The following is a 24,845-nucleotide window of genomic DNA, read 5'->3' on the forward strand; positions in this document are numbered from 1 at the left end:
GAGAGCGTGTCACTCTTCTTGACATGGTCTGTAGAGAGTGCAGCAGTGACACACAAGATCAACATGGTTTTGGATGAAAACTATAACCAGCTTTAGTTCTAGGAAATAACACTAATTGTTTATCATATTAACTATTCAATTGTATTGGGATCCCCATTAGCCGACGCCAACATTTAAAAACATGAACATAGACATTACAGACTTACATTACTACATATCTGTACATAGGCCAGACAGGCATTGTTTTGTGAGGTGTTGTTGTATTGTTTTTTTAAAGATAATTTTGCTGTTTGCTTGAGTCATTTGAGATGGAAGGGAATTCGGGTGATCAATGGCTCTATACAACACTGGCTATATAATAACTATCATATTATAAGACCAAAGTAGGGCAGAGTGAGCGTCAGTGAGATCTCTTTTCCTCTCCCTATTGTATTTCCAAGTTGACCACCACTCAGACCAATCAGACTGTTTTACTATGGCACTGATTGGGACTACTCTACCACTGATAGAGCTGTCAAAGACTCTCTCGCTCTCGCTCTCTCTATGTCTGTCTGTGTCTCTCTTTCTGGGTCTCTTTCTCTCTCTATGTCTCTCTATATGTCTCTCTCTCTCTATGTTTCTCTATATGTCTCTCTCTCTAGGTCTCTCTCTAGGTCTCTCTCTAGGTCTCTCTCTCTCTATATGTCTCTCTCTCTAGGTCTCTCTCTAGGTCTCTCTCTCTCTATATGTCTCTCTCTCTCTATGTCTCTCTCTCTCTCTGTATAGAGCATACCCCTTGCTTTGTATCTCCATATGAAACAGATGTTTCACACACACACACACACACACACACACACACTTGCACACACGAACACACCATTGGCGATTTTAGCATGTAAATCTTGGTGGGGCAAACATGCATGTCAGCAAAACCACTACACAATTATTAGGGTGAGGCACACGGGCTACTTACAGCTTACTACACAACATAGTGAACATCCTACCCTTCTGTGTCCTACTACTCTGTATCCTACTATGTATCCTACTACTCTCTATCCTATTACTCTGTATCCTACTACTCTGTATCGTACTACTCTGTATCGTACTATTCTGTATCCTACTACACTGTATCCTACTACACTGTATCCTACTACTCTGTATCCTACCACTCTGTATCCTACTACACTAAATCCTACTACGCTGTATCCTACTACTCTGTATCTTACTACTCTGTGTCCTACTACTCTGTATCCTACTATGTATCCTACTACTCTCTATCCTATTACTCTGTATCCTACTCTGTATCGTACTACTCTGTATCGTACTACTCTGTATCGTACTACTCTGTATCCTACTACACTGTATCCTACTACACTGTATCCTACTACTCTGTGTCCTACTACTCTGTATCTTACTACTCTGTATCCTACTACTCTGTATCCTACTACTCTGTATCCTCCTACTCTGTATCCTACTAGTCTGTATGCTACTCTGTATCCTACTACTCTGTATCCTACTGCTCCTGTATCCTACTACGCTTTGTCTGCAGTGGCTGTGGTGCTGCACTTTAACTTCTTAATGTATAGGGGGCAGCATTTTCACTTTTGGATAAATAGCGTGCCCAATTCCAACTTCCTGCTACTCATGCCAAGAATATAAGATATGCATATTATTAGTATATTTGGATAGAAAACACTCTGAAGTTTCTAAAACTGTTTGAATCATGTCTGTGAGTATAACAGAACTTATGTAGCAGGCAAAACCCAGAGGACTAACCGTTCAGATTCTTTTTTTTGTGGTCTCTGTCTGTTCAGTTTTTTTTCTGGATCAAACGCGCCAAATAAATTGACATTTTGGGTATATATGGACGGAATTAATTGAACAAAAGGACCAATTGTGATGTTTATGGGACATATTGGAGTGCCATCAAAAGAAGCTTGTCAAAGGTAATGCATGTTTTATATTTTATTTCTGCGTTTTGTGTAGCGCCTGCAGGGTTGAAATATGCTACCCTCTTTACTGTTGTGCGATCATCAGATAATAGCTTTTTAAAATCTGACATGTTGGCTGGATTCACAATGAGTGTAGCTTTAATTTAGTATCTTACATGTGTGATTTAATGAATGTTTGATTTTTATATCATTTTATTTGAATTTGCCGCGCTGCATTTTCCCTGGCTTTTGGCCAAGTGGGACGCAAGCGTCCCCTATACCATCAGAAGTTAACAGCTCTATCCAGTGACTGCTTGACGATATTACAGTCATGCTGGGGGTTTCAGACTCAACCAATTATCTGCCAAGATGAACAGTTAGGTGCCCTGATTGACGTAGACTGAAGGACATTTTAAGGTTTTTGTTAGTTTGTTTTGATAGAGCAGTAGTACGTAGTACTTGTGTACCAGTACGCTGCTACAGAGGTTTAACCACGCTGGTTTAAAATATTTTCTAGAGTCTCCCTCCTCCCAGCGTTGAAGCAGCTCTTTTGGTTTCCCGTAGACATTACTCAAGTGACTATTGTTCTGGCTTTCTAACTCTCATTCACTTTCTATAGGCATACTCCTTCTCTCTCGCTTTCTCTCTCTCTTTCTCGCTATCTCTCTCTCTAGCTCTCTCATTAGCTCTCTCTCTCGCGCGCGCTCTCTCAATATCTCTCGCTTTCTCTCTCTCTAGTTCTCACTCTCTCTCTAGCTCTCGCTCTCTCGCTCTAGTTCTCGCTCTCGCTCTCTCTCTCTCTCTCTCTCTCTCTCTTTCTCTCTCTCTCTCTCTCTCTCTCTCTCTCTCGCTCTCTCTCTCTCGCTCTCTCTCTCTCTCTCTCTCTCTCTCTCTCTCTCTCTCTCTCTCTCTCTCTCTCTCTCTCTCTCTCTCTCTCTCTCTCTCTCTCTCTCTCTCTCTCTCTCTCTCTCTCTCTCTCTCTCTCTCTCTCCTGCTCTTTCTGTTTCATTTGTTGTCTCTGCTGAGAGCAGGCTGGTAATTTATTCCTCTATGTCTTTGTTTGTTGTGGCTGACAGCCTCAGTAACAGGTCGGAAAGAAAGAGGGGTTGGTGTCGCTGCATGTTCCATTAGAAGTGTGACACTCAGAATGTAACCTATTAGGTCGACACTGTCTGAAGCCTGAGGGCGTCCTGCTTCCTCTAGAGCAGGGGAGTCAAAACATCTCAGTCAACATTAAAATGACTAAAACCAAACTGAAACAGTGTAGAAATGGACCTACATCTATAGTCTCTTTACTCTGTCCAGCTTGATAACAGTCATTATAGTCTCTTTACTCTGTCCAGCTTGATAACAGTCATTATAGTCTCTTTACTCTGTCCAGCTCGATAACAGTCATTATAGTATCTTTACTCTGTCCAGCTTGATAACAGTCATTATAGTCTCTTTACTCTGTCCAGCTTGTTAACAGTCATTATAGTCTCTTTACTCTGTCCAGCTTGATAACAGTCATTATAGTCTCTTTACTCTGTCCAGCTTGATAACAGTCATTATAGTCTCTTTACTCTGTCCAGCTTGATAACAGTCATTATAGTATCTTTACTCTGTCCAGCTTGATAACAGTCATTATAGTATCTTTACTCTGTCCAGCTTGATAACAGTCATTATAGTCTCTTTACTCTGTCCAGCTTGATAACAGTCATTGTAGTCTCTTTACTCTGTCCAGCTTGATAACAGTAATTATAGTCTCTTTACTCTGTCCAGCTTGATAACAGTCATTATAGTATCTTTACTCTGTCCAGCTTGATAACAGTCATTATAGTCTCTTTACTCTGTCCAGCTTGATAACAGTCATTATAGTCTCTTTACTCTGTCCAGCTTGATAACAGTCATTATAGTATCTTTACTCTGTCCAGCTTGTTAACAGTCATTATAGTCTCTTTACTCTGTCCAGCTTGTTAACAGTCATTATAGTAGCTTTACTCTGTCCAGCTTGCTAACAGTCATTATAGTCTCTTTACTCTGTCCAGCTTGCTAACAGTCATTATAGTATCTTTACTCTGTCCAGCTTGTTAACAGTCATTATAGTATCTTTACTCTGTCCAGCTTGTTAACAGTCATTATAGTCTCTTTACTCTGTCCAGCTTGTTAACAGTCATTATAGTATCTTTACTCTGTCCAGCTTGATAACAGTAATTATAGTATCTTTACTCTGTCCAGCTTGATAACAGTCATTATAGTATCTTTACTCTGTCCAGCTTGATAACAGTCATTATAGTATCTTTACTCTGTCCAGCTTCATAACAGTCATTATAGTATCTTTACTCTGTCCAGCTTGATAACAGTCATTATATTCTCTTTACTCTGTCCAGCTTGATAACAGTCATTATAGTCTCTTTACTCTGTCCAGCTTGATAACAGTCATTATAGTCTCTTTACTCTGTCCAGCTTGATAACAGTCATTATAGTATCTTTACTCTGTCCAGCTTGTTAACAGTCATTATAGTCTCTTTACTCTGTCCAGCTTGATAACAGTCATTATAGTCTCTTTACTCTGTCCAGCTTGATAACAGTCATTATAGTATCTTTACTCTGTCCAGCTTGATAACAGTCATTATAGTCTCTTTACTCTGTCCAGCTTGATAACAGTCATTATAGTCTCTTTACTCTGTCCAGCTTGATAACAGTCATTATAGTATCTTTACTCTGTCCAGCTTGATAACAGTCATTATAGTATCTTTACTCTGTCCAGCTTGATAAGTCATTATAGTCTCTTTACTCTGTCCAGCTTGATAACAGTCATTATAGTCTCTTTACTCTGTCCAGCTTGATAACAGTCATTATAGTATCTTTACTCTGTCCAGCTTGATAACAGTCATTATAGTCTCTTTACTCTGTCCAGCTTGATAACAGTAATTATAGTATCTTTACTCTGTCCAGCTTGTTAACAGTCATTATAGTCTCTTTACTCTGTCCAGCTTGTTAACAGTCATTATAGTATCTTTACTCTGTCCAGCTTGTTAACAGTCATTATAGTATCTTTACTCTGTCCAGCTTGTTAACAGTCATTATAGTATCTTTACTCTGTCCAGCTTGTTAACAGTCATTATAGTATCTTTACTTTGTCCAGCTTGTTAACAGTCATTATAGTATCTTTACTCTGTCCAGCTTGCTAACAGTCATTATAGTATCTTTACTCTGTCCAGCTTGTTAACAGTCATTATAGTATCTTTACTCTGTCCAGCTTGTTAACAGTCATTATAGTATCTTTACTCTGTCCAGCTTGTTAACAGTCATTATAGTTTCTTTACTCTGTCCAGCTTGTTAACAGTCATTATAGTATCTTTACTCTGTCCAGCTTGTTAACAGTCATTATAGTATCTTTACTCTGTCCAGCTTGTTAACAGTCATTATAGTATCTTTACTCTGTCCAGCTTGATAACAGTCATTATAGTCTCTTTACTCTGTCCAGCTTGATAACAGTCATTATAGTCTCTTTACTCTGTCCAGCTTGATAACAGTCATTATAGTCTATTTACTCTGTCCAGCTTGATAACAGTCATTATAGTCTCTTTACTCTGTCCAGCTTGATAACAGTCATTATAGTCTCTTTACTCTGTCCAGCTTGTTAACAGTCATTATAGTCTCTTTACTCTGTCCAGCTTGATAACAGTCATTATAGTATCTTTACTCTGTCCAGCTAACAGTCATTATAGTCTCTTTACTCTGTCCAGCTTGTTAACAGTCATTATAGTATCTTTACTCTGTCCAGCTTGATAACAGTCATTATAGTATCTTTACTCTGTCCAGCTTGTTAACAGTCATTATAGTATCTTTACTCTGTCCAGCTTGATAACAGTCATTATAGTATCTTTACTCTGTCCAGCTTGTTAACAGTCATTATAGTATCTTTACTCTGTCCAGCTTGTTAACAGTCATTATAGTCTCTTTACTCCGTCCAGCTTGATAACAGTCATTATAGTATCTTTACTCTGTCCAGCTTGATAACAGTCATTATAGTATCTTTACTCTGTCCAGCTTGTTAACAGTCATTATAGTATCTTTACTCTGTCCAGCTTGATAACAGTCAGTATAGTATCTTTACTCTGTCCAGCTTGTTAACAGTCATTATAGTATCTTTACTCTGTCCAGCTTGTTAACAGTCATTATAGTATCTTTACTCTGTCCAGCTTGTTAACAGTCATTATAGTATCTTTACTCTGTCCAGCTTGTTAACAGTCATTATACTATCTTTACTCTGTCCAGCTTGATAAGTCATTATAGTCTCTTTACTCTGTCCAGCTTGATAACAGTCATTATAGTCTCTTTACTCTGTCCAGCTTGATAACAGTCATTATAGTCTATTTACTCTGTCCAGCTTGATAACAGTCATTATAGTCTCTTTACTCTGTCCAGCTTGATAACAGTCATTATACTCTCTTTACTCTGTCCAGCTTGTTAACAGTCATTATAGTCTCTTTACTCTGTCCAGCTTGATAACAGTCATTATAGTCTCTTTACTCTGTCCAGCTTGATAACAGTCATTATAGTATCTTTACTCTGTCCAGCTTGATAACAGTCATTATAGTCTATTTACTCTGTCCAGCTTGATAACAGTCATTATAGTCTCTTTACTCTGTCCAGCTTGATAACAGTCATTATAGTCTCTTTACTCTGTCCAGCTTGTTAACAGTCATTATAGTCTCTTTACTCTGTCCAGCTTGTTAACAGTCATTATAGTATCTTTACTCTGTCCAGCTTGATAACAGTCATTATAGTATCTTTACTCTGTCCAGCTTGTTAACAGTCATTATAGTATCTTTACTCTGTCCAGCTTGTTAACAGTCATTATAGTATCTTTACTCTGCCCAGCTTGTTAACAGTCATTATAGTATCTTTACTCTGTCCAGCTTGTTAACAGTCATTATAGTCTCTTTACTCTGTCCAGCTTGATAACAGTCATTATTGTATCTTTACTCTGTCCAGCTTGATAACAGTCATTATAGTATCTTTACTCTGTCCAGCTTGTTAACAGTCATTATAGTATCTTTACTCTGTCCAGCTTGATAACAGTCAGTATAGTATCTTTACTCTGTCCAGCTTGATAACAGTCATTATAGTATCTTTACTCTGTCCAGCTAACAGTCATTATAGTCTCTTTACTCTGTCCAGCTTGTTAACAGTCATTATAGTATCTTTACTCTGTCCAGCTTGTTAACAGTCATTATAGTATCTTTACTCTGTCCAGCTTGTTAACAGTCATTATAGTTTCTTTACTCTGTCCAGCTTGTTAACAGTCATTATAGTATCTTTACTCTGTCCAGCTTGTTAACAGTCATTATAGTATCTTTACTCTGTCCAGCTTGTTAACAGTCATTATAGTATCTTTACTCTGTCCAGCTTGATAACAGTCATTATAGTCTCTTTACTCTGTCCAGCTTGATAACAGTCATTATAGTCTCTTTACTCTGTCCAGCTTGATAACAGTCATTATAGTCTATTTACTCTGTCCAGCTTGATAACAGTCATTATAGTCTCTTTACTCTGTCCAGCTTGATAACAGTCATTATAGTCTCTTTACTCTGTCCAGCTTGTTAACAGTCATTATAGTCTCTTTACTCTGTCCAGCTTGATAACAGTCATTATAGTATCTTTACTCTGTCCAGCTAACAGTCATTATAGTCTCTTTACTCTGTCCAGCTTGTTAACAGTCATTATAGTATCTTTACTCTGTCCAGCTTGATAACAGTCATTATAGTATCTTTACTCTGTCCAGCTTGTTAACAGTCATTATAGTATCTTTACTCTGTCCAGCTTGATAACAGTCATTATAGTATCTTTACTCTGTCCAGCTTGTTAACAGTCATTATAGTATCTTTACTCTGTCCAGCTTGTTAACAGTCATTATAGTCTCTTTACTCCGTCCAGCTTGATAACAGTCATTATAGTATCTTTACTCTGTCCAGCTTGATAACAGTCATTATAGTATCTTTACTCTGTCCAGCTTGTTAACAGTCATTATAGTATCTTTACTCTGTCCAGCTTGATAACAGTCAGTATAGTATCTTTACTCTGTCCAGCTTGTTAACAGTCATTATAGTATCTTTACTCTGTCCAGCTTGTTAACAGTCATTATAGTATCTTTACTCTGTCCAGCTTGTTAACAGTCATTATAGTATCTTTACTCTGTCCAGCTTGTTAACAGTCATTATACTATCTTTACTCTGTCCAGCTTGATAACAGTCATTATAGTCTCTTTACTCTGTCCAGCTTGATAACAGTCATTATAGTCTCTTTACTCTGTCCAGCTTGATAACAGTCATTATAGTCTATTTACTCTGTCCAGCTTGATAACAGTCATTATAGTCTCTTTACTCTGTCCAGCTTGATAACAGTCATTATACTCTCTTTACTCTGTCCAGCTTGTTAACAGTCATTATAGTCTCTTTACTCTGTCCAGCTTGATAACAGTCATTATAGTCTCTTTACTCTGTCCAGCTTGATAACAGTCATTATAGTATCTTTACTCTGTCCAGCTTGATAACAGTCATTATAGTCTATTTACTCTGTCCAGCTTGATAACAGTCATTATAGTCTCTTTACTCTGTCCAGCTTGATAACAGTCATTATAGTCTCTTTACTCTGTCCAGCTTGTTAACAGTCATTATAGTATCTTTACTCTGTCCAGCTTGTTAACAGTCATTATAGTATCTTTACTCTGCCCAGCTTGTTAACAGTCATTATAGTATCTTTACTCTGTCCAGCTTGTTAACAGTCATTATAGTCTCTTTACTCTGTCCAGCTTGATAACAGTCATTATTGTATCTTTACTCTGTCCAGCTTGATAACAGTCATTATAGTATCTTTACTCTGTCCAGCTTGTTAACAGTCATTATAGTATCTTTACTCTGTCCAGCTTGATAACAGTCAGTATAGTATCTTTACTCTGTCCAGCTTGTTAACAGTCATTATAGTATCTTTACTCTGTCCAGCTTGTTAACAGTCATTATAGTATCTTTACTCTGTCCAGCTTGTTAACAGTCATTATAGTATCTTTACTCTGTCCAGCTTGTTAACAGTCATTATAGTATCTTTACTCTGTCCAGCTTGATAACAGTCATTATAGTCTCTTTACTCTGTCCAGCTTGATAACAGTCATTATAGTCTCTTTACTCTGTCCAGCTTGATAACAGTCATTATAGTCTATTTACTCTGTCCAGCTTGATAACAGTCATTATAGTCTCTTTACTCTGTCCAGCTTGATAACAGTCATTATAGTCTCTTTACTCTGTCCAGCTTGTTAACAGTCATTATAGTCTCTTTACTTTGTCCAGCTTGATAACAGTCATTATAGTCTCTTTACTCTGTCCAGCTTGATAACAGTCATTATAGTCTCTTTACTCTGTCCAGCTTGATAACAGTCATTATAGTCTATTTACTCTGTCCAGCTTGATAACAGTCATTATAGTCTCTTTACTCTGTCCAGCTTGATAACAGTCATTATAGTCTCTTTACTCTGTCCAGCTTGTTAACAGTCATTATAGTCTCTTTACTCTGTCCAGCTTGATAACAGTCATTATAGTATCTTTACTCTGTCCAGCTAACAGTCATTATAGTCTCTTTACTCTGTCCAGCTTGTTAACAGTCATTATAGTATCTTTACTCTGTCCAGCTTGATAACAGTCATTATAGTATCTTTACTCTGTCCAGCTTGTTAACAGTCATTATAGTATCTTTACTCTGTCCAGCTTGATAACAGTCATTATAGTATCTTTACTCTGTCTAGCTTGATAACAGTCATCAAAACAAAAGCTAGTGTTACGTCCGTTATTAGAAGGAGACCAAGGGGCAGCGTGGTAGGCGTACATTATACTTTCATTTTAAATGACACCAAAAAACAACGAAATGCAAAATGAACGTAAAGCTATATGCAGTGCAGAAAGAAACTAGAAACAAACAAGATCCCACAACTGAAGGTGGGAAAATATGTATGATCCCCAATCAGAGACAACGATAGACAGCTGCCTCTGATTGGGAACCATACCCGGCCAACAAAGAAATAGACAAACTAGAATGCCCACCCAAATCACACCCTGACTGTACCAAATAGAGAAATAAAAAGGCTCTCTAAGGTCAGGGATTGGCAGCTAGACAGTCAGGGAAAATATAACACATGTTAAATGAAGCCCTCCGGATCTCTCTCTCTCTCTCTCTCTCTCTCTCTCTCTCTCTCTCTCTCTCTCTCTCTCTCTCTCTCTCTCTCTCTCTCTCTCTCTCTCTCTCTCTCTCTCTGTTGTAGATCCCATTCTACAGTGACCTGTGTGAGAAGCTGAATGCTGGTGAGAACTGCTCTATCTTGGTGGGTTACTCTGCTGTGTACAAGGTCTGCTTCGGCATGGCCTGCTTCTTCTTCTTCTTCTGTATCTTCACCCTACGAGTCAACTCTGCCACCGGCTGCCGCGCCGCCATACACAATGGGTAAGTGTGTGTGTGTGTGTGTGTGTGTGTGTGTGTGTGTGTGTGTGTGTGTGTGTGTGTGTGTGTGTGTGTGTGTGTGTGTGTGTGTGTGTGTGTGTGTGTGTGTGTGTGTGTGTGTGTGTGTGTAGTGACGTTTATGTCTCTCTCTCTCTCTCTCTCTCTCTCTCTCTGACAGGTTTTGGTTCCCGAAGTTCATAGTGTTGTTGGCCTGCTGTGTTGGAGGATTCTTCCTGCCAGAGCAGGACACCTTTCTGGAAGGTATGGACCCTTATATCCTTCTCCTGTCTATAGTCTTTGTTCTCTCAGAGGGGACAGAGACCGTAGCCCTGCTCTGCTCTATCACACTGTGGAGTCTCAAATCTCTGTCACCTATACTTACCTGTAGAGGTCAGCGTGACTGTCCTTGACTTGTAATGCCTTTCCTTAACCAGCTTTGAGAGAAGAGAGAATGGAAATAAAGAGAGAGAAAGAGAGGAGAGGGAGCCTGTTATCTGCTCCCTTCAGAGGAGAGGACCGGTGCAGCTGCAGGCTTTAGTTACCGTGTGCATGTGTGCCTGAGAATCTAGTCCCTGTGGTTGTCTATGCGATGACAACACACGAGGAGTTATGCAGCAGCTAAGTGTGCACATCCTGCAGAACATATGGAACAAGAGATTAGATATTTGATGGTTAGCTTTGCAATACTTTAAATGTGCGATCACCCTCCCTCCCTCTGTCTCTCTCCCCTGCCTCTCTCTCTCTCTACTCCTCTCTCTCTCCTGCCTCTCTCTCTCTACTCCTCTCTCTCTCCTGCCTCTCTCTCTCTACTCCTCTGTCTCTCTCCCCTGCCTCTCTCTCTCTCTACTCCTCTGTCTCTCTCCCCTGCCTCTCTCTCTCTCTACTCCTCTGTCTCTCTCCCCTGCCTCTCTCTCTCTCTACTCCTCTGTCTCTCTCCCCTGCCTCTCTCTCTACTCCTCTCTCTCTCCTGCCTCTCTCTCTCTACTCCTCTGTCTCTCTCCCCTGCCTCTCTCTCTCTCTACTCCTCTGTCTCTCTCTCCCCTGCCTCTTTCTCTCTCCTCCTCTGTCTCTCTCCCCTCTTTACCCCTGACTCTGTCTCTCTTCCCTCCTCTCTCTCTCTCTCTCTCTCTCTTTCTCTCTCTCTCATTCTCTATCAACCTCTCTCCCCCTCCTCTCTCCCTCTGTCTCCCTTCCCTCCACTCTATCTCTCTCCCTGGCCCCTCCTCTCTCTCCTCCCCTCAGTGTGGAGGTATGTGGGAGCTGTAGGGGGGTTTCTCTTCCTGCTGATCCAGCTCATGCTGCTGGTGGAGTTTGCCCACAGATGGAACACTAACTGGTGAGAACAGCAACACTTCTAATAAAGCTCTCTTTCTCCTACAGCCTTTCTTTCTGTCCTCAGCCAAAACAGTCACATGTGAATGCATGAAGACAGAGAGAGAGAAACAGGGAGGAAGAAAGAGAAACAGAGGGAGAGACAAAGAGATAGTGGGATAGAGAGAGAGAGACACAGGGAGAGGGAGAGAAACAGGGAGAGAGAGAGAGAAAGAGAGTGAGAGAGAGAAAGAGAGTGAGAGAGCGACATAGAGGGAGAGAGAGCGACACAGAGGGAGAGAGAGAGACACAGAGGGAGAGAGAGAGAAACAGAGGGAGGGAGAGAGAGAAACACCCGCCCAAACGCCATCCTGCGACCAAAGAGGTATGTATCAGATGCTCAACATGCTCTGCTCACACCTACTGTGACAATATGGAACACAACGCTTTTACTATCTCATCCTGGAATATACAAGGTCTGAGGTCATCTGCCTTTGGCGTAAAGACCCGGAACCCAGACTTCATTAAAGAAATTGGAAATATAGACATTGTCATCTTACAAGAAACATGGTATAAAGGAGATGGACCCACTAGTTGCCCTCTTGGTTACAGAGAGCTGGTAGTCCCACCCACCAAACTACCAGGTGGTAGTTTACCAGACTACCAGACTCAGGGGTTATGCTAATTTGGGGGGTATGCTAATACTAGTCTGTGGCGACCTAAATGCCAGAACTGGGCAAGAACCCTAAGCACACAGGGGGACAAACACCTACCTGGAGGTGACAGCATTCCCTCCCCCATATGCCCACCTAAACACAACTATGACAACATAACACAGCAAAATCACACTCTACTTGAGCTATGCTCAAACATGAGGCATCAAAGCCAAAGGAACTGAATAAAATTAAGAAATGTTATAGATGTGAGGATGTGTGGAAATCTAGCAAAAAACAATTAGGCAACAACAAATTCAAACCTTTCTAGACAATTTCACTGTAATAGTGAAGTTGTGAACTTGGCAGTAGAAAACATAAACACTATATTTGACCTTTCAGCTTCCCTAACAAATCTAAAAATGTCAAGCAGACAACCTAAGAAAATTAACAATGACAAATGATTTGATGAAGAATGCAAAAACCTAAGAAAGAAATTGAGAAACCTGTCCAACCTAAAACATAGAGACCCAGAAAACCTGAGCCTACACCTTCACTATGGTGAATCACTAAAACAATACAGAAATACACTATGGAAAAAGAAGAAACAGCATCTCAGAACTCAGCTCAATATATTTGAAGAATCCATAGAATCTAACCACTTCTGGGAAAATTGTAAAACTAAACAAACAACACGCAGAGTTATCTGTCCAAAACAGAGATGTGTGGAAAAACACTTCTACAATCTTTTTGGCTTTATAACAAAGAACAGCAAAAACCTATACAGTTGAAGTCAGAAGTGTACATACACCTTAGCCAAATACATTTAAACTCAGTTTTTCACAATTCCTGACATTTAATCCTGGTAAAAATTCCCTGTTTTAGGTCAGTTAGGATCACCACTTTATTTTAAGAATGTGAAATGTCAGAATAATAGTAGAGAGAATTATTTATTTCAGCTTTTATTTCTTTCATCACATTCCCAGTGGGTCAGAAGTTTACATACACTCAATTAGTATTTGGTAGCATTGCCTTTAAATGATTTAACTTTGGTTAAATGTTTCGGGTAGCCTTCCACAAGCTTCCCACAATAAGTTGAGTGAATTTTGGCCCATTCCTCCTGACAAAGCTGGTGTAACGGAGTCAGGTTTGTAGGTCTCCTTGCTCTCACACGCTTTTTCAGATCTGCCAACACATTTTCTATAGGCTGGAGGTCAGCGCTTTGTGATGGCCACTCCAATACCTTGATTTTGTTTTCCTTAAGCCATTTTGCCTCAACTTTGGAAGTATGCTTGGGGTCATTGTCCTTTTGGAAGACCCATTTGCGACCAAGCTTTAAGTTCCTGATGTCTTGAGATGTTGCTTCAATATATCCACATAATTTTCCTCCCTCATGACGCCATCTATTTTGTGAAGTGCACCAGTCCCTCCTGCAGCAAAGCACCCCCACAACATGATGCTGCCACCCCCGTGCTTCACGGTTGGGATGGTGTTCTTCGGCTTGAAAGCCTCCCCATTTTTCCTCCAAACATAACGGTGGCCATTATGGCCAAACAGTTATATTTTTGTTTCATCAGACCAGAGGACATTTCTCCAAAAAGTACGATCTTTGTCCCCATGTGCAGTTGCAAACTGCAGTCTGTCTTTTTTTATGGCGTTTTTGGAGCAGTGGCTTCTTCCTTACTGAGCGGCCTTTCATGTTATGTCGATATAGGACTTGTTTTACTGTGGATATAGATACTTTTGTACCTGTTTTCTCCAGCATCTTCACAAGGTCCTTTGCTGTTGTTCTGGGATTGATTGGCACTTTTCGCGACAAAGTACATTCATCTCTAGGAGGCAGAACGCGTCTCCTTCCTGAGCGGTATGATGGCTGCATGGTCCCATGGTGTTTATACTTGCATACTATTGTTTGTACAGATGAACGTGGTACCTTCGGGTATTTGGAAATTGCTCCCAAGGATGAACCAGACTTGTGGAGGTCTACAATTTGTTTTCTGAGGTCTTGGCTGATTTCTTCTGATTTTCCCATGATGTCATGCAAAGAGGCACTGAGTTTGAAGGTAGGCCTTGAAATACATCCACAGGTACACCTCCAATTGACTCAAATTATGCCAATTAGCTTATCAGAAGATTCTAACGTCATGACATCATTTTCTGGAATTTTCCAAGCTGTTTGAAGGCACAGTCAACTTAGCCTATCTTAGCTTAGCTGATCTTCTGACCCACTGGAATTGTGATACAGTGATTTATAAGTGAAATAATCTGTCTGTAAACAATTGTTGGGAAAATCATTTGTGTCATGCACAAAGTAGATGTCCTAACCGACTTGCCAAAACTATAGTTTGTTAACAAGAAATTTGTGGAGTGGTTGCAAAATGAGTTTTAATGACCCCAACCTAATTGTATGTTAACTTCCGACTTCAACTGTACATGATCAAATACAAATCTTAGAAACAACTATTCAAGACTACCAGAACCCACTGGATTGTCCAATTACATTGAATGAACTACAGGACAAAATACAAGCCCTCCAACCCAAAAAGGCCTGTGGTGTTGATGGTATCCTAAATTAAATTATAAAATATACAGACCACAAATTCCAATTGGCTGTACTTAAACTCTTTAACATCATCCTCAGCTCTGGCATCTTCCCCAATATTTGGAACCAAGGACTGATCACCCCAAATTTGACCCCATTAACTACCAGGGGATATGCGTCAACCGCAACCTTGGGGAAATCCTCTGCATTATCATTAACAGCAGACTTGTCACGCCCTGACCATAGAGAGTCCTCGGCGTTCTCTGTGGTGTTTTAGGTCAGGGCGTGACTCGGGGGTGTTCTAGTTGTTATATTTCTGTGTTGGTGTTTTGGTATGGTTCCCAATTAGAGGCAGCTGATTATCGTTGTCTCTAGTTAGGGATCATACTTAAGTTTATTCCCACCTGTTTTGTGGGATATTGTTTGTGTTAGTGTTTTGAGCACTACGGCTTTCACGGTCGTGTTATGTTTATTGTTTTTGTAGTTTCACTGTGTAATAAAGTATGTGGAACTCAACTCAAGCTGCGCCTTGGTCCGTTCCTATCGACAATCTTGACAAGACTGGTACATTTTCTCAGCGAAAACGATGTACTGAGCAAATGTCAAATTGGCCTTTTACGAAATTACCATACGACGCAAGCTGGTCCTGGGGCTCTGTTCACAAACACAAACAGACCCCACAGAGCCCCAGGGCAGCAACACTAGACCCAACCAAATCATAAGAAAGCAAAAAGATAATTACTTGACAGATTGGAAAGAATTTACAAAAAAACTGAGCAAACTAGAATGTTATTTGGCCCTAAACAGAGAGTACACAGTGGCAGAGTACCTGACCACTGTGACTGACCCAAAATTACGGAAATATTTGACTACGTAGACCGCCAAAGGCAGACCTGATTCTCAAGAGAAGACAGGCTATGTGCACACTGCCCACAAAATGAGATGGAAACTGAGCTGCTCTTCCTAACCTCCTGCCAAATGTATGACCATATTAGAGACACATATTTCCCTCAGATTGCGCAGACCCACAAAGATTTCGAAAACAAATCCAATTTGTGTGCAAACACAGCAGCAAGATTTGTGACCTGTTGCCACAAGAAAAGGACAACCAGTGAAGAACAAACACCATTGTAAATACAACCCATATTTGTGTTTATTTATTTCTCCTTTTGTGCTTGAACTATTTGCACATCGTTACAACACTTGACAGTATATGGATATAATATGACATTTGAAATGTCTTTATTCTTTTGGAACTTTTGTAAGTGTAATATTTACTGTTCACTTTTTATTGTTTATTTCACTTTTGTTAATTATCTATTTCACTTGCTTTGGCATATGTAAACATATGTTTCCCATGGCAATAAATTGAAATTGAATTGAGAGAAACAAAGGGAGAGAGAAACAGAGGGATAGAGAGAGGAACAGAGGGAGAGAGAGAGTCTTGTGGTATACGGGACAAGGGAGGGGTTGGTCAGTGTCCAGTTTTCAGACAGGATGCACATGGCAGAGGAGGGTATGCTCACAGTTTCCTCTCCCCTCTGAGACACGCACACACACACACACACACACAGTAGCAATTAGCATGAAAGGGGACCATTTTAAAGGTTGTTTTTATATTTTCACTAACTGGGAATGTATTTTTGTGTGTGTGCCTGGGTGGAGGGGACGCTCTGGTCGGCTTGCCTGAGTAAAAGTACTACGAATGTGGAAAATCTGCCAGCAACCCTACACCTGTCTTTTAGTATCCTCAGGAATAAAATATAGCAATCTCCTCTCTCTCTTCCTCTCATTTCCTTACCCTACCTCCCCCTCTCTCTTCCTCTATTTTCCTTACCCTACCTCCCCCTCTCTCTTCCTCTATTTTCCTTACCCTACCACCCCCTCTCTCTTCCTCTATTTTTCTTACCCTACCTCCCCCTCTCTCTTCCTCCCATCCTTCCCTCCCCCTCTCTTCCTCCCATCCTTCCCTCCCCCTCTTCCTCCAATCCTTCCCTCCTCTCTCTTCCTCCCATCCTTCCCTCCCCCTCTGTTCCTCCCATCCTTCCCTCCCCCTCTCTTCCTCCCATCCTTCCCTCCTCTCTCTTCCTCCCATCCTTCCCTCCACCTCTCTTCCTCCCATCCTTCCCTCCTCTCTCTTCCTCCCATCCTTCCCTCCTCTCTCTTCCTCCCATCGTTCCCTCCCCCTATCTTCCTCCCATCCTTCCCTCATCGCTCTTCCTCCCATCCTTCCCTCCTCTCTCTTCCTCCCATCCTTCCCTCACCCTCTCACCCTCCCTCCTCTCTCTTCCTCCCATCCTTCCCTCCCCCTCTCTTCCTCCCATCCTTCCCTCCTCTCTCTTCCTCCCATCCTTCCCTCCCCCTTTCTTCCTCCCATCCTTTCCTCCTCTCTCTTCCTCCTATCCTTCCCTCCTCGCTCTTCCTCCTATTCGTCCCCCCTCTTTAGGAGTTCAGGTGTGAAGGACAACCGTCTGTGGTATGGGGCGCTGGCTCTGGCCACCTTGGTGTTGTTCAGTGTCGCCGTAGGAGCTGTGGTGTTCATGGCTCTGTTTTACACACACTCTCAGGCCTGTCTGCTCAACAAGGTGTTCCTGGGGGTCAACGGCAGCCTCTGTTTCATAGTCACTATGCTGGCTATATCTCCCTTCATACAGAGACGTGAGTACACACACACACACACACACACACACACACACACACACACACACACACACACAAACAGGGACACACACACATACAGTAACAGTCCATCTGTTCTCCTCCAGTCCAGCCTAAGTCTGGCCTGCTCCAGCCAGGAGTGATCAGTGTGTACGTCATGTACCTCACCTTCTCAGCCTTCTCCAGCAAGCCCAAAGAGAGTAAGTATACCGGAGGCTCAGCCCATAGCGTTCTAGTGTTTCATTGCCTATATGAATTGCCTATTAACAGGTTTCATGTGTTTGCATTTTGTTAATTTACACTTTAAATGCCTCCATGAATGCTATGCTCTGTTTGGCCCAATGTGCCTCTTACAGTATTAACATCATCCTCTTATTACTCTTCTTTCTCTCTCCCTCTTTCTCTGTATAGTGTTGGAGGTTAATGGGGTGAATACGACAGTGTGTGTGTTCCCTTTCAACTCTGGTTCAGAGAGCGACAAGAGGATCGTAACAGGAGTGGGAACTGTCATCCTGTTCGGCTGTGTGCTCTACTCCTGGTAAGACACACACCCCGTGTTGCTTTCACCTATCCCCTGTTTTTAGATCTGTCCAGAGAGGAGAGGGGGCTGTGTTTTTAGACTTTTTGCAGTGAGGTAATTTGTTATTGACTGGAGGAAAAGTGAGATTGTTTCTGATTGGCTGGGGCTGTTGAGAGGGTTCTTGTGATTGGCTGAATCTGTTGAGAGGGTGTGTGTGATAGCCTGGATTTGTAGTGAGGGTGTCCACATGTGTTTCACATTAAGCTCAGGCATACAGCTTATCCTGTGTTCATCTCTATGAAAGACTTCAGCTATTCTAAACCAGAAATTTATGGAAAAATGTAGGCTTGGGCGGTATCCAGATTGTCATGCCTTCATACCGACCGTGTGCCATTCCTGGGATATTCTGTAATACCAGCACTGAACACAAGGGGCGCTGCTTTCAAACCCCACTGATACTCTGTAATCCTAAGGTTAGCGATGCTAACAAGTACATATAAAATCCCATAGAGAATGCTAAGTAAATGCAATGATAACGAGTGGATTGCAAACATTTTGTACAGTTTCTAACCTATACAAGTCACTCAAAAATGCTACTCACGGTTTGCTGCACACACAAAACAAATATTAGCCAGCAAGGCTCTTGATCCAAGAGGGGATTCTCTGCTGTTACCAAGCAAATGCTTGAATTTGGAAGAAGCTAACCACTTAGCTAGATAGCTAACAAGCTACTAAATTTGCAAACCAATACACAACTGCAGAGCATTTAGCACATTTTAGACAGTTAACTTAATAGTTGTGAGATATCTAGCTGGCAATTTAGTTGTGAAATCCATACTGTAATTAGATCACCTGACACATGTTGCACAACAGTGAGTGACTCACAAGGCTCCGGTCTCTCGTTGTTGTGTGCTTGTAAACAAACACCACGTGACATGTGACTGGGGACTACTGTAAGCTTCATAATAATGTGACAGGTGATATGAAAAAACACAATGTTATTTTTTTATAAAGTTTACAAAAGTTGACTGCAGGTATTTACTTTAAAGGTAGAATTCAAATGGAATTCAACACTTCAAAGAAATTGTTTCCATGGTATTGATGGTATTACAAAACCATTCCGTGGCTTTTTCCAAATACCTCAGTATGTGGTATATACGGTATATCGCCCAAGCCTAGAAAATGTCTTCTGACAGATTTGTAATCGGTGTGTGTGTGTGTGTGTGTGTGTGTGTGTGTGTGTGTGTGTGTGTGTGTGTAGTTTGACGTCCACCACCAGACGGAGCTCTGCAGCGATGCGTGTGATTAGGAACAGCGTGCCTGAGACTGAAGTAAGACCATCCACGAACACACACACACACACACATTACAGATCTGTCAGGATACATTTTTCCAGTTATTTGTGGTACAGCCAATCACACACATCCTTTCAACAGCTGTGTGTGTGTCTGCACCAGAGTATGTGGGCAGAGTTGAGCGGTCGGAATCCCCCTCCTCACTCACAGGGAAAAAAAATGCGGCTCCAAATTCAAATTCACTAAAATCACCATTTAACCAACACCATCTATTATTGTGACTACCTGGACCTACCATTTGGTTTTGAAGTATTGGAACCAAACCATATGATTTGAATGAAAAATATTTTAATAAACAACAAACTGTGACTGTCAGAAGTGCTCATCATTTCAAATAGGCTACATGTCTTAGCATATACAGCATATATAAGCAAGGCTCTTGATAAGCATATACAGTGCCTTTGGATAGTATTCAGACCCATTAACGTTTTCCACGTTTTGTTACTTTACAGACTTAATTTAAAATGGATTAAATAAAAAATGTTCCTCATCAATTTACACACAATAACCCATAATGACAAAGCAAACACAGGTTTTTATAAATATTTGCAAATGTATAAAAAATAAAAACAGAAAGACCTTATTTACATAAGTATTCAGACTCTTTGCTATGAGACTTGAAATTGAGCTCAGGTGCATTCTGTTTCCATTGATCATCCTTGAGATGTTTCTACAACTTGATTAGAGTCCAACTGTGGTAAATTAAATTGATTGGACATGATTTGGAAAGGCACACACCTGTCTATATAAGGTCCCACAGTTGACAGTGCATGTCAGAGCAAAAACCAAGCCTTGAGGTCAAAGCAATTGTTCGTAGAGCTCCGAGACAGGATTGTGTCAAGGCACAGATCTGGGGAACTGTATCAAAACATTTCTGCAGTGTTGAAGGTCCCCAAGAACACAGTGGCCTCCATCATTCTTAAATGGAAGAAGTTTGGAACCACCAAGACTCTTCCGAGAGCTGGCTGCCTGGCCAAACTGAGCAATTGAGGGAGAAGGGCCTTGGTCAGGGAGGTTACCAAGAACTCTATCGTCACTCTGACAGAGCTCTAGAGTTCCTATGTGGAGATGGGAGAACATTCCAGAAGGTCAACCATCTCTGCAGCACTCCACCAATCAGGCTTTTATGGTAGAGTGGCCAGAGACGGAAGCCACTCCTCAATAAAAGCACATGACAGCTCGCTTGGAGTTTGCCAAAAGGCACCTAAAGACTCTCAGACCATGAGAAACAAGATTCTCTGGTCTGATGAAACCAAGATTAAACTCTTTGGCCTGAATGCCAAGTGTCACATCTGGAGGAAACCTGGCACCATCCCTACGGTGAAGCATGATGGTGGCAGCATCATGCTGTGGGGAAGTTTTTCAGCGGCAGGGACTTGGAGACTAGTCAGGATCGAGGCAAAGATGAATGGAGCAAAGTAGGGAGAGATCCTTGATGAAAACCTGCTCCAGAGCACCGGTTCACCTTCCAACAGGACAACCACCCTAAGCACACAGCCAAGACAACGCAGGAGTGGCCTCGTGACAAGTCTCTGAATGCCCTTGAGAGGCCCAGCCAGAGCCTGGACTTGAAGCTGATCGAACATCTCTGTGTGTTTTATCAGTTTCTTTATGAAAATATTTAGTGAACTCCATGACAGTAGCTAAAGAAAGGGGCTATAGCAGCACACAAGTGGACTAGAAATGCATGCTGGGCCAGGATTATTATTATTTTTTACCTTTATTTAACTAGGCAAGTCAGTTAAGAACAATTTCTTATTTTCAATGACGGCCTAGGAACAGTGGGTTAACTGCCTGTTCAGGGGCAGAACGACAGATTTGTACCATGTCAGCTCGGGGATTTCAACTTGCGACCTTTCGGTTATTAGTCCAACACTCTAACCACTTGGCTACCCTGCCGCCCCGGAATGCCCTGAGCTCGTGAAGTGAAATGAGTGCTACTGGAGCGGGCGAAAAGGCAGACCCTCCAGCCTTTGGGAAACTCACTCTGGGCTCCAGTCGAATTTGGCACACTCCACTCCTCGCTCCGCTCCAGCTCGGCTCACATGCTCTGGTGTGCACGTGTGCGTTTAGTGTAAGGGCTATGTATAGTTGATTAGTTGATACATTCCTGTACAAGTACTAACTCACCTCAATCCGGCAGAGAGCGCGCTGCTGTTTCTGCTTTGGAGATGACACAGGTAAACACAAACATATTCGTTCTCTCCCTCTCTTTCTCCTTCTCTCACTGCTTTCTGTATATTCTCTCAGTATTCTACTGTACTACTGTAACACCACCAGAAACAGGCAGTGTTCTTGTATATTCTCTCATACACATAGTAACAGTAAAGATGCAGGAACAGCATTGGTCAGTAAACAGAAATGATGTCAGTGTTACCAGGAGGAGACTATGACTGGTTGGAGATAGACTAGTCAGATAGTAGTAGTAGTAGAACTGAGGGAAGGCTGCAGCTGCTCTCTGGTGGGGTAAAGCAGCACTGCAGCCAGGGAAATAACAGCGCAGAGCATGTCACTTCATTTATGAATGTATTATACAGATATTTGGGGGGGGGAGAATAACAAGTGTACAGTTAAGAACAATACATTTGATTTAAAAAAAAACTTAAGCCCTTCTCAGTAGACATAGTAATTTTCAGAGAGTTTCCTGTCCTGCAAAGCGGAGAGAGAGAAATATAGAGGTTAGAGACCAGGAAAAAGGAAGGAAAACAGGAATATTAGTGAGAGTTTTATTGGATAGAGCTGAGTTTATCGTGATGATAATAATGATTTTAACAACGGTTTTCTTTTCATCATAAGTGTTATATGTAATGTTTCTGTGAAGTTGTGTTTGTGTTGATTGATGTAAGGTCGTAATTAAGTTGCTGTGATCAATCAGTCAAATGCATTTATAAAGCCCTTTTAACATCAGCACTCGTCACAAAGTGCTGATACAGAAACCCAGCCTAAAACCCCAAAGAGCAAGCAATGCAGATGAAAAATTCCCTAGACAGGCATGAACCTAGGAAGAAACCTAGAGAGGAACCAGACTCTGTGTGGTGGCCAGTCCTCTTTTGGCTGTGCCGGGTGAAGATGATAAGAGTACATTGTCATTAAGGCCAGATCGTTCTTCAAGATGTACAAACGTTCCTAGATGACCAGCAGGGTCAAATAATAATCACAGTGGTTATAGAGGGTGCAACAGGTCAGTACCTCAGGAGTAAATCTCAGTTGGCTTTTCATAGCCGAGCATTCAGAAGTCGAGACAGCAGGTGCGGTATAGAGAGAGGGAGAGAGAGAGAAGGTCAAAACAGCAGGTCCGGGACAAGGTAGCACGACCGGTGAACAGGTCAGGGTTCCATAGCCACAGGCAGAACAGCAGAAATTGAATCAGCAGCACGACCAGGGGGACTGGGGACAGAGTCAGCCAGGAGTTGTCAGGCCAGGTAGTCCTGAGGCATGGTCCTAGGGCTCAGGTACTCCAGGAGGGGAGAGAGAGAAAGAGAGAGGGATGGGATGGGGAGAATTAGAGGGAGCATACCTAAGGTCACGCAGGACACCAGATTAAACAGGAGAATTACACCAGATAGGACAGACTGACCCTAGCCCCCTGGGACATATACTATTGCCACATAGAAACTGGACACCGAGACCAGGGGTGGGGTGGTTGTGATTGTGTTGTGACTATGATGTAAGGTCGTAATAACGTTGCTGTGATTTTGTGGTTGTGGTTATGATGTAAGGTCGTAATAACGTTGCTGTGATGTTGTGGTTGTGACTATGATGTAAGGTCATAATAACGTTGCTGTGATGTTGTGGTTATGAATATGATGTAAGGTTGTAATAATGACGCTGTGAAGTTGTGGTTATGATGTAAGATTGTAATAACTTCGCTGTGATGTTGTGGTTGTGACTATGATGTAAGGTTGTAATAACGTTGCTGTGTTGTTGTGGTTGTGACTATGATGTAAGGTCGTAATAACGTTGCTGTGTTGTTGTGGTTGTGTTGTCCAGATGACTATGATGAGGAGCAGACTGGAGGAGGACAAAATGTTTTATATGATGAGAGACAGGGAACCATCTACAGCTACCCCTACTTCCACTTTGTCTTCTTCCTGGGTTCACTCTACGTCATGATGACTGTCACAAACTGGTTCCAGTAAGTAGCAGAGTTACTGTGGAAACCCTTACTACTAGTAGAGTTACTGTGGAAATCCTTACTACTAGTAGAGTTACTGTGGAAACCCTTACTACTAGTAGAGTTACTGTGGAAACCCTTACTACTAGTAGAGTTACTGGGGAAACTCTTACTACTAGTAGAGTTACTGTGGAAACCCTTACTACTAGTAGAGTTACTGTGGAAACTCTTACTACTAGTAGAGTTACTGTGGAAACCCTTACTACTAGTAGAGTTACTGTGGAAACCCTTACTACTAGTAGAGTTACTGGGGAAACTCTTACTACTAGTATAGATACTGGGGAAACTCTTACTGCTAGTAGAGTTACTGTGGAAACCCTTACTACTAGTAGAGTTACTGGGGACACTCTTACTACTAGTAGAGTTACTGTGGAAACCCTTACTACTAGTAGAGTTACTGGGGAAACTCTTACTACTAGTAGAGTTACTGTGGAAACCCTTACTACTAGTAGAGTTACTGTGGAAACTCTTACTACTAGTAGAGTTACTGTGGAAACCCTTACTACTAGTAGAGTTACTGTGGAAACCCTTACTACTAGTAGAGTTACTGTGGAAACCCTTACTACTAGTAGAGTTACTGGGGAAACTCTTACTGCTAGTAGAGTTACTGTGGAAACCCTTACTACTAGTAGAGTTACTGGTGAAACTCTTACTACTAGTAGAGTTACTGTGGAAACCCTTACTACTAGTAGAGTTACTGTGGAAACCCTTACTACTAGTAGAGTTACTGTGGAAACTCTTGCTGCTAGTAGAGTTACTGTGGAAACCCTTACTACTAGTAGAGTTACTGTGGAAACCCTTACTACTAGTAGAGTTACTGTGGAAACCCTTACTACTAGTAGAGTTACTGTGGAAACCCTTACTACTAGTAGAGTTACTGGGGAAACTCTTACTGCTAGTAGAGTTACTGTGGAAACCCTTACTACTAGCGCAGTCACTGTGGAAACCCTTACTACTAGTAGAGTTACTGTGGAAACCCTTACTACTAGTAGAGTTACTGTGGAAACCCTTACTACTAGTAGAGTTACTGTGGAAACTCTTACTGCTAGTAGAGTTACTGGGGAAACTCTTGCTGCTAGTGGAGTTACTGTGGAAACCCTTACTACTAGTAGAGTTACTGTGGAAACCCTTACTACTAGTAGAGTTACTGTGGAAACTCTTACTACTAGTAGAGTTACTGGGGAAACTCTTGCTGCTAGTAGAGTTACTGTGGAAACCCTTACTACTAGTAGAGTTACTGTGGAAACCCT

At 41.5% G+C, this 24,845-nt stretch overlaps 1 protein-coding gene across 4 annotated transcripts in view; it reads left to right on the forward strand.

Annotated features, from left to right (window-relative positions):
• serinc5 (serine incorporator 5) overlaps window positions 1-24,845 on the forward strand; it is a 54,861-nt gene that overhangs the window by 25,473 nt on the left and 4,543 nt on the right. For 2 of the 4 annotated variants that reach the window (XM_036979923.2, XM_036979924.2), the window contains 9 exons: window positions 10,207-10,385; window positions 10,561-10,643; window positions 11,625-11,718; window positions 17,335-17,546; window positions 17,654-17,746; window positions 17,958-18,084; window positions 19,328-19,397; window positions 21,565-21,601; window positions 23,412-23,556. In XM_036979923.2, the coding sequence (XP_036835818.1) occupies window positions 10,207-10,385; window positions 10,561-10,643; window positions 11,625-11,718; window positions 17,335-17,546; window positions 17,654-17,746; window positions 17,958-18,084; window positions 19,328-19,397; window positions 21,565-21,601; window positions 23,412-23,556 (1,040 nt within the window). The remainder of the gene's footprint in view (window positions 1-10,206; window positions 10,386-10,560; window positions 10,644-11,624; window positions 11,719-17,334; window positions 17,547-17,653; window positions 17,747-17,957; window positions 18,085-19,327; window positions 19,398-21,564; window positions 21,602-23,411; window positions 23,557-24,845) is intronic. The other 2 variants (XM_036979925.2, XM_090237695.1) reach the window with 1 other exon arrangement.

Source organism: Oncorhynchus mykiss, chromosome 6 (assembly GCF_057628025.1).
Source record: "Oncorhynchus mykiss isolate SJ-2025 chromosome 6, ASM5762802v1, whole genome shotgun sequence".
Lineage (NCBI taxonomy): Eukaryota > Metazoa > Chordata > Actinopteri > Salmoniformes > Salmonidae > Oncorhynchus > Oncorhynchus mykiss.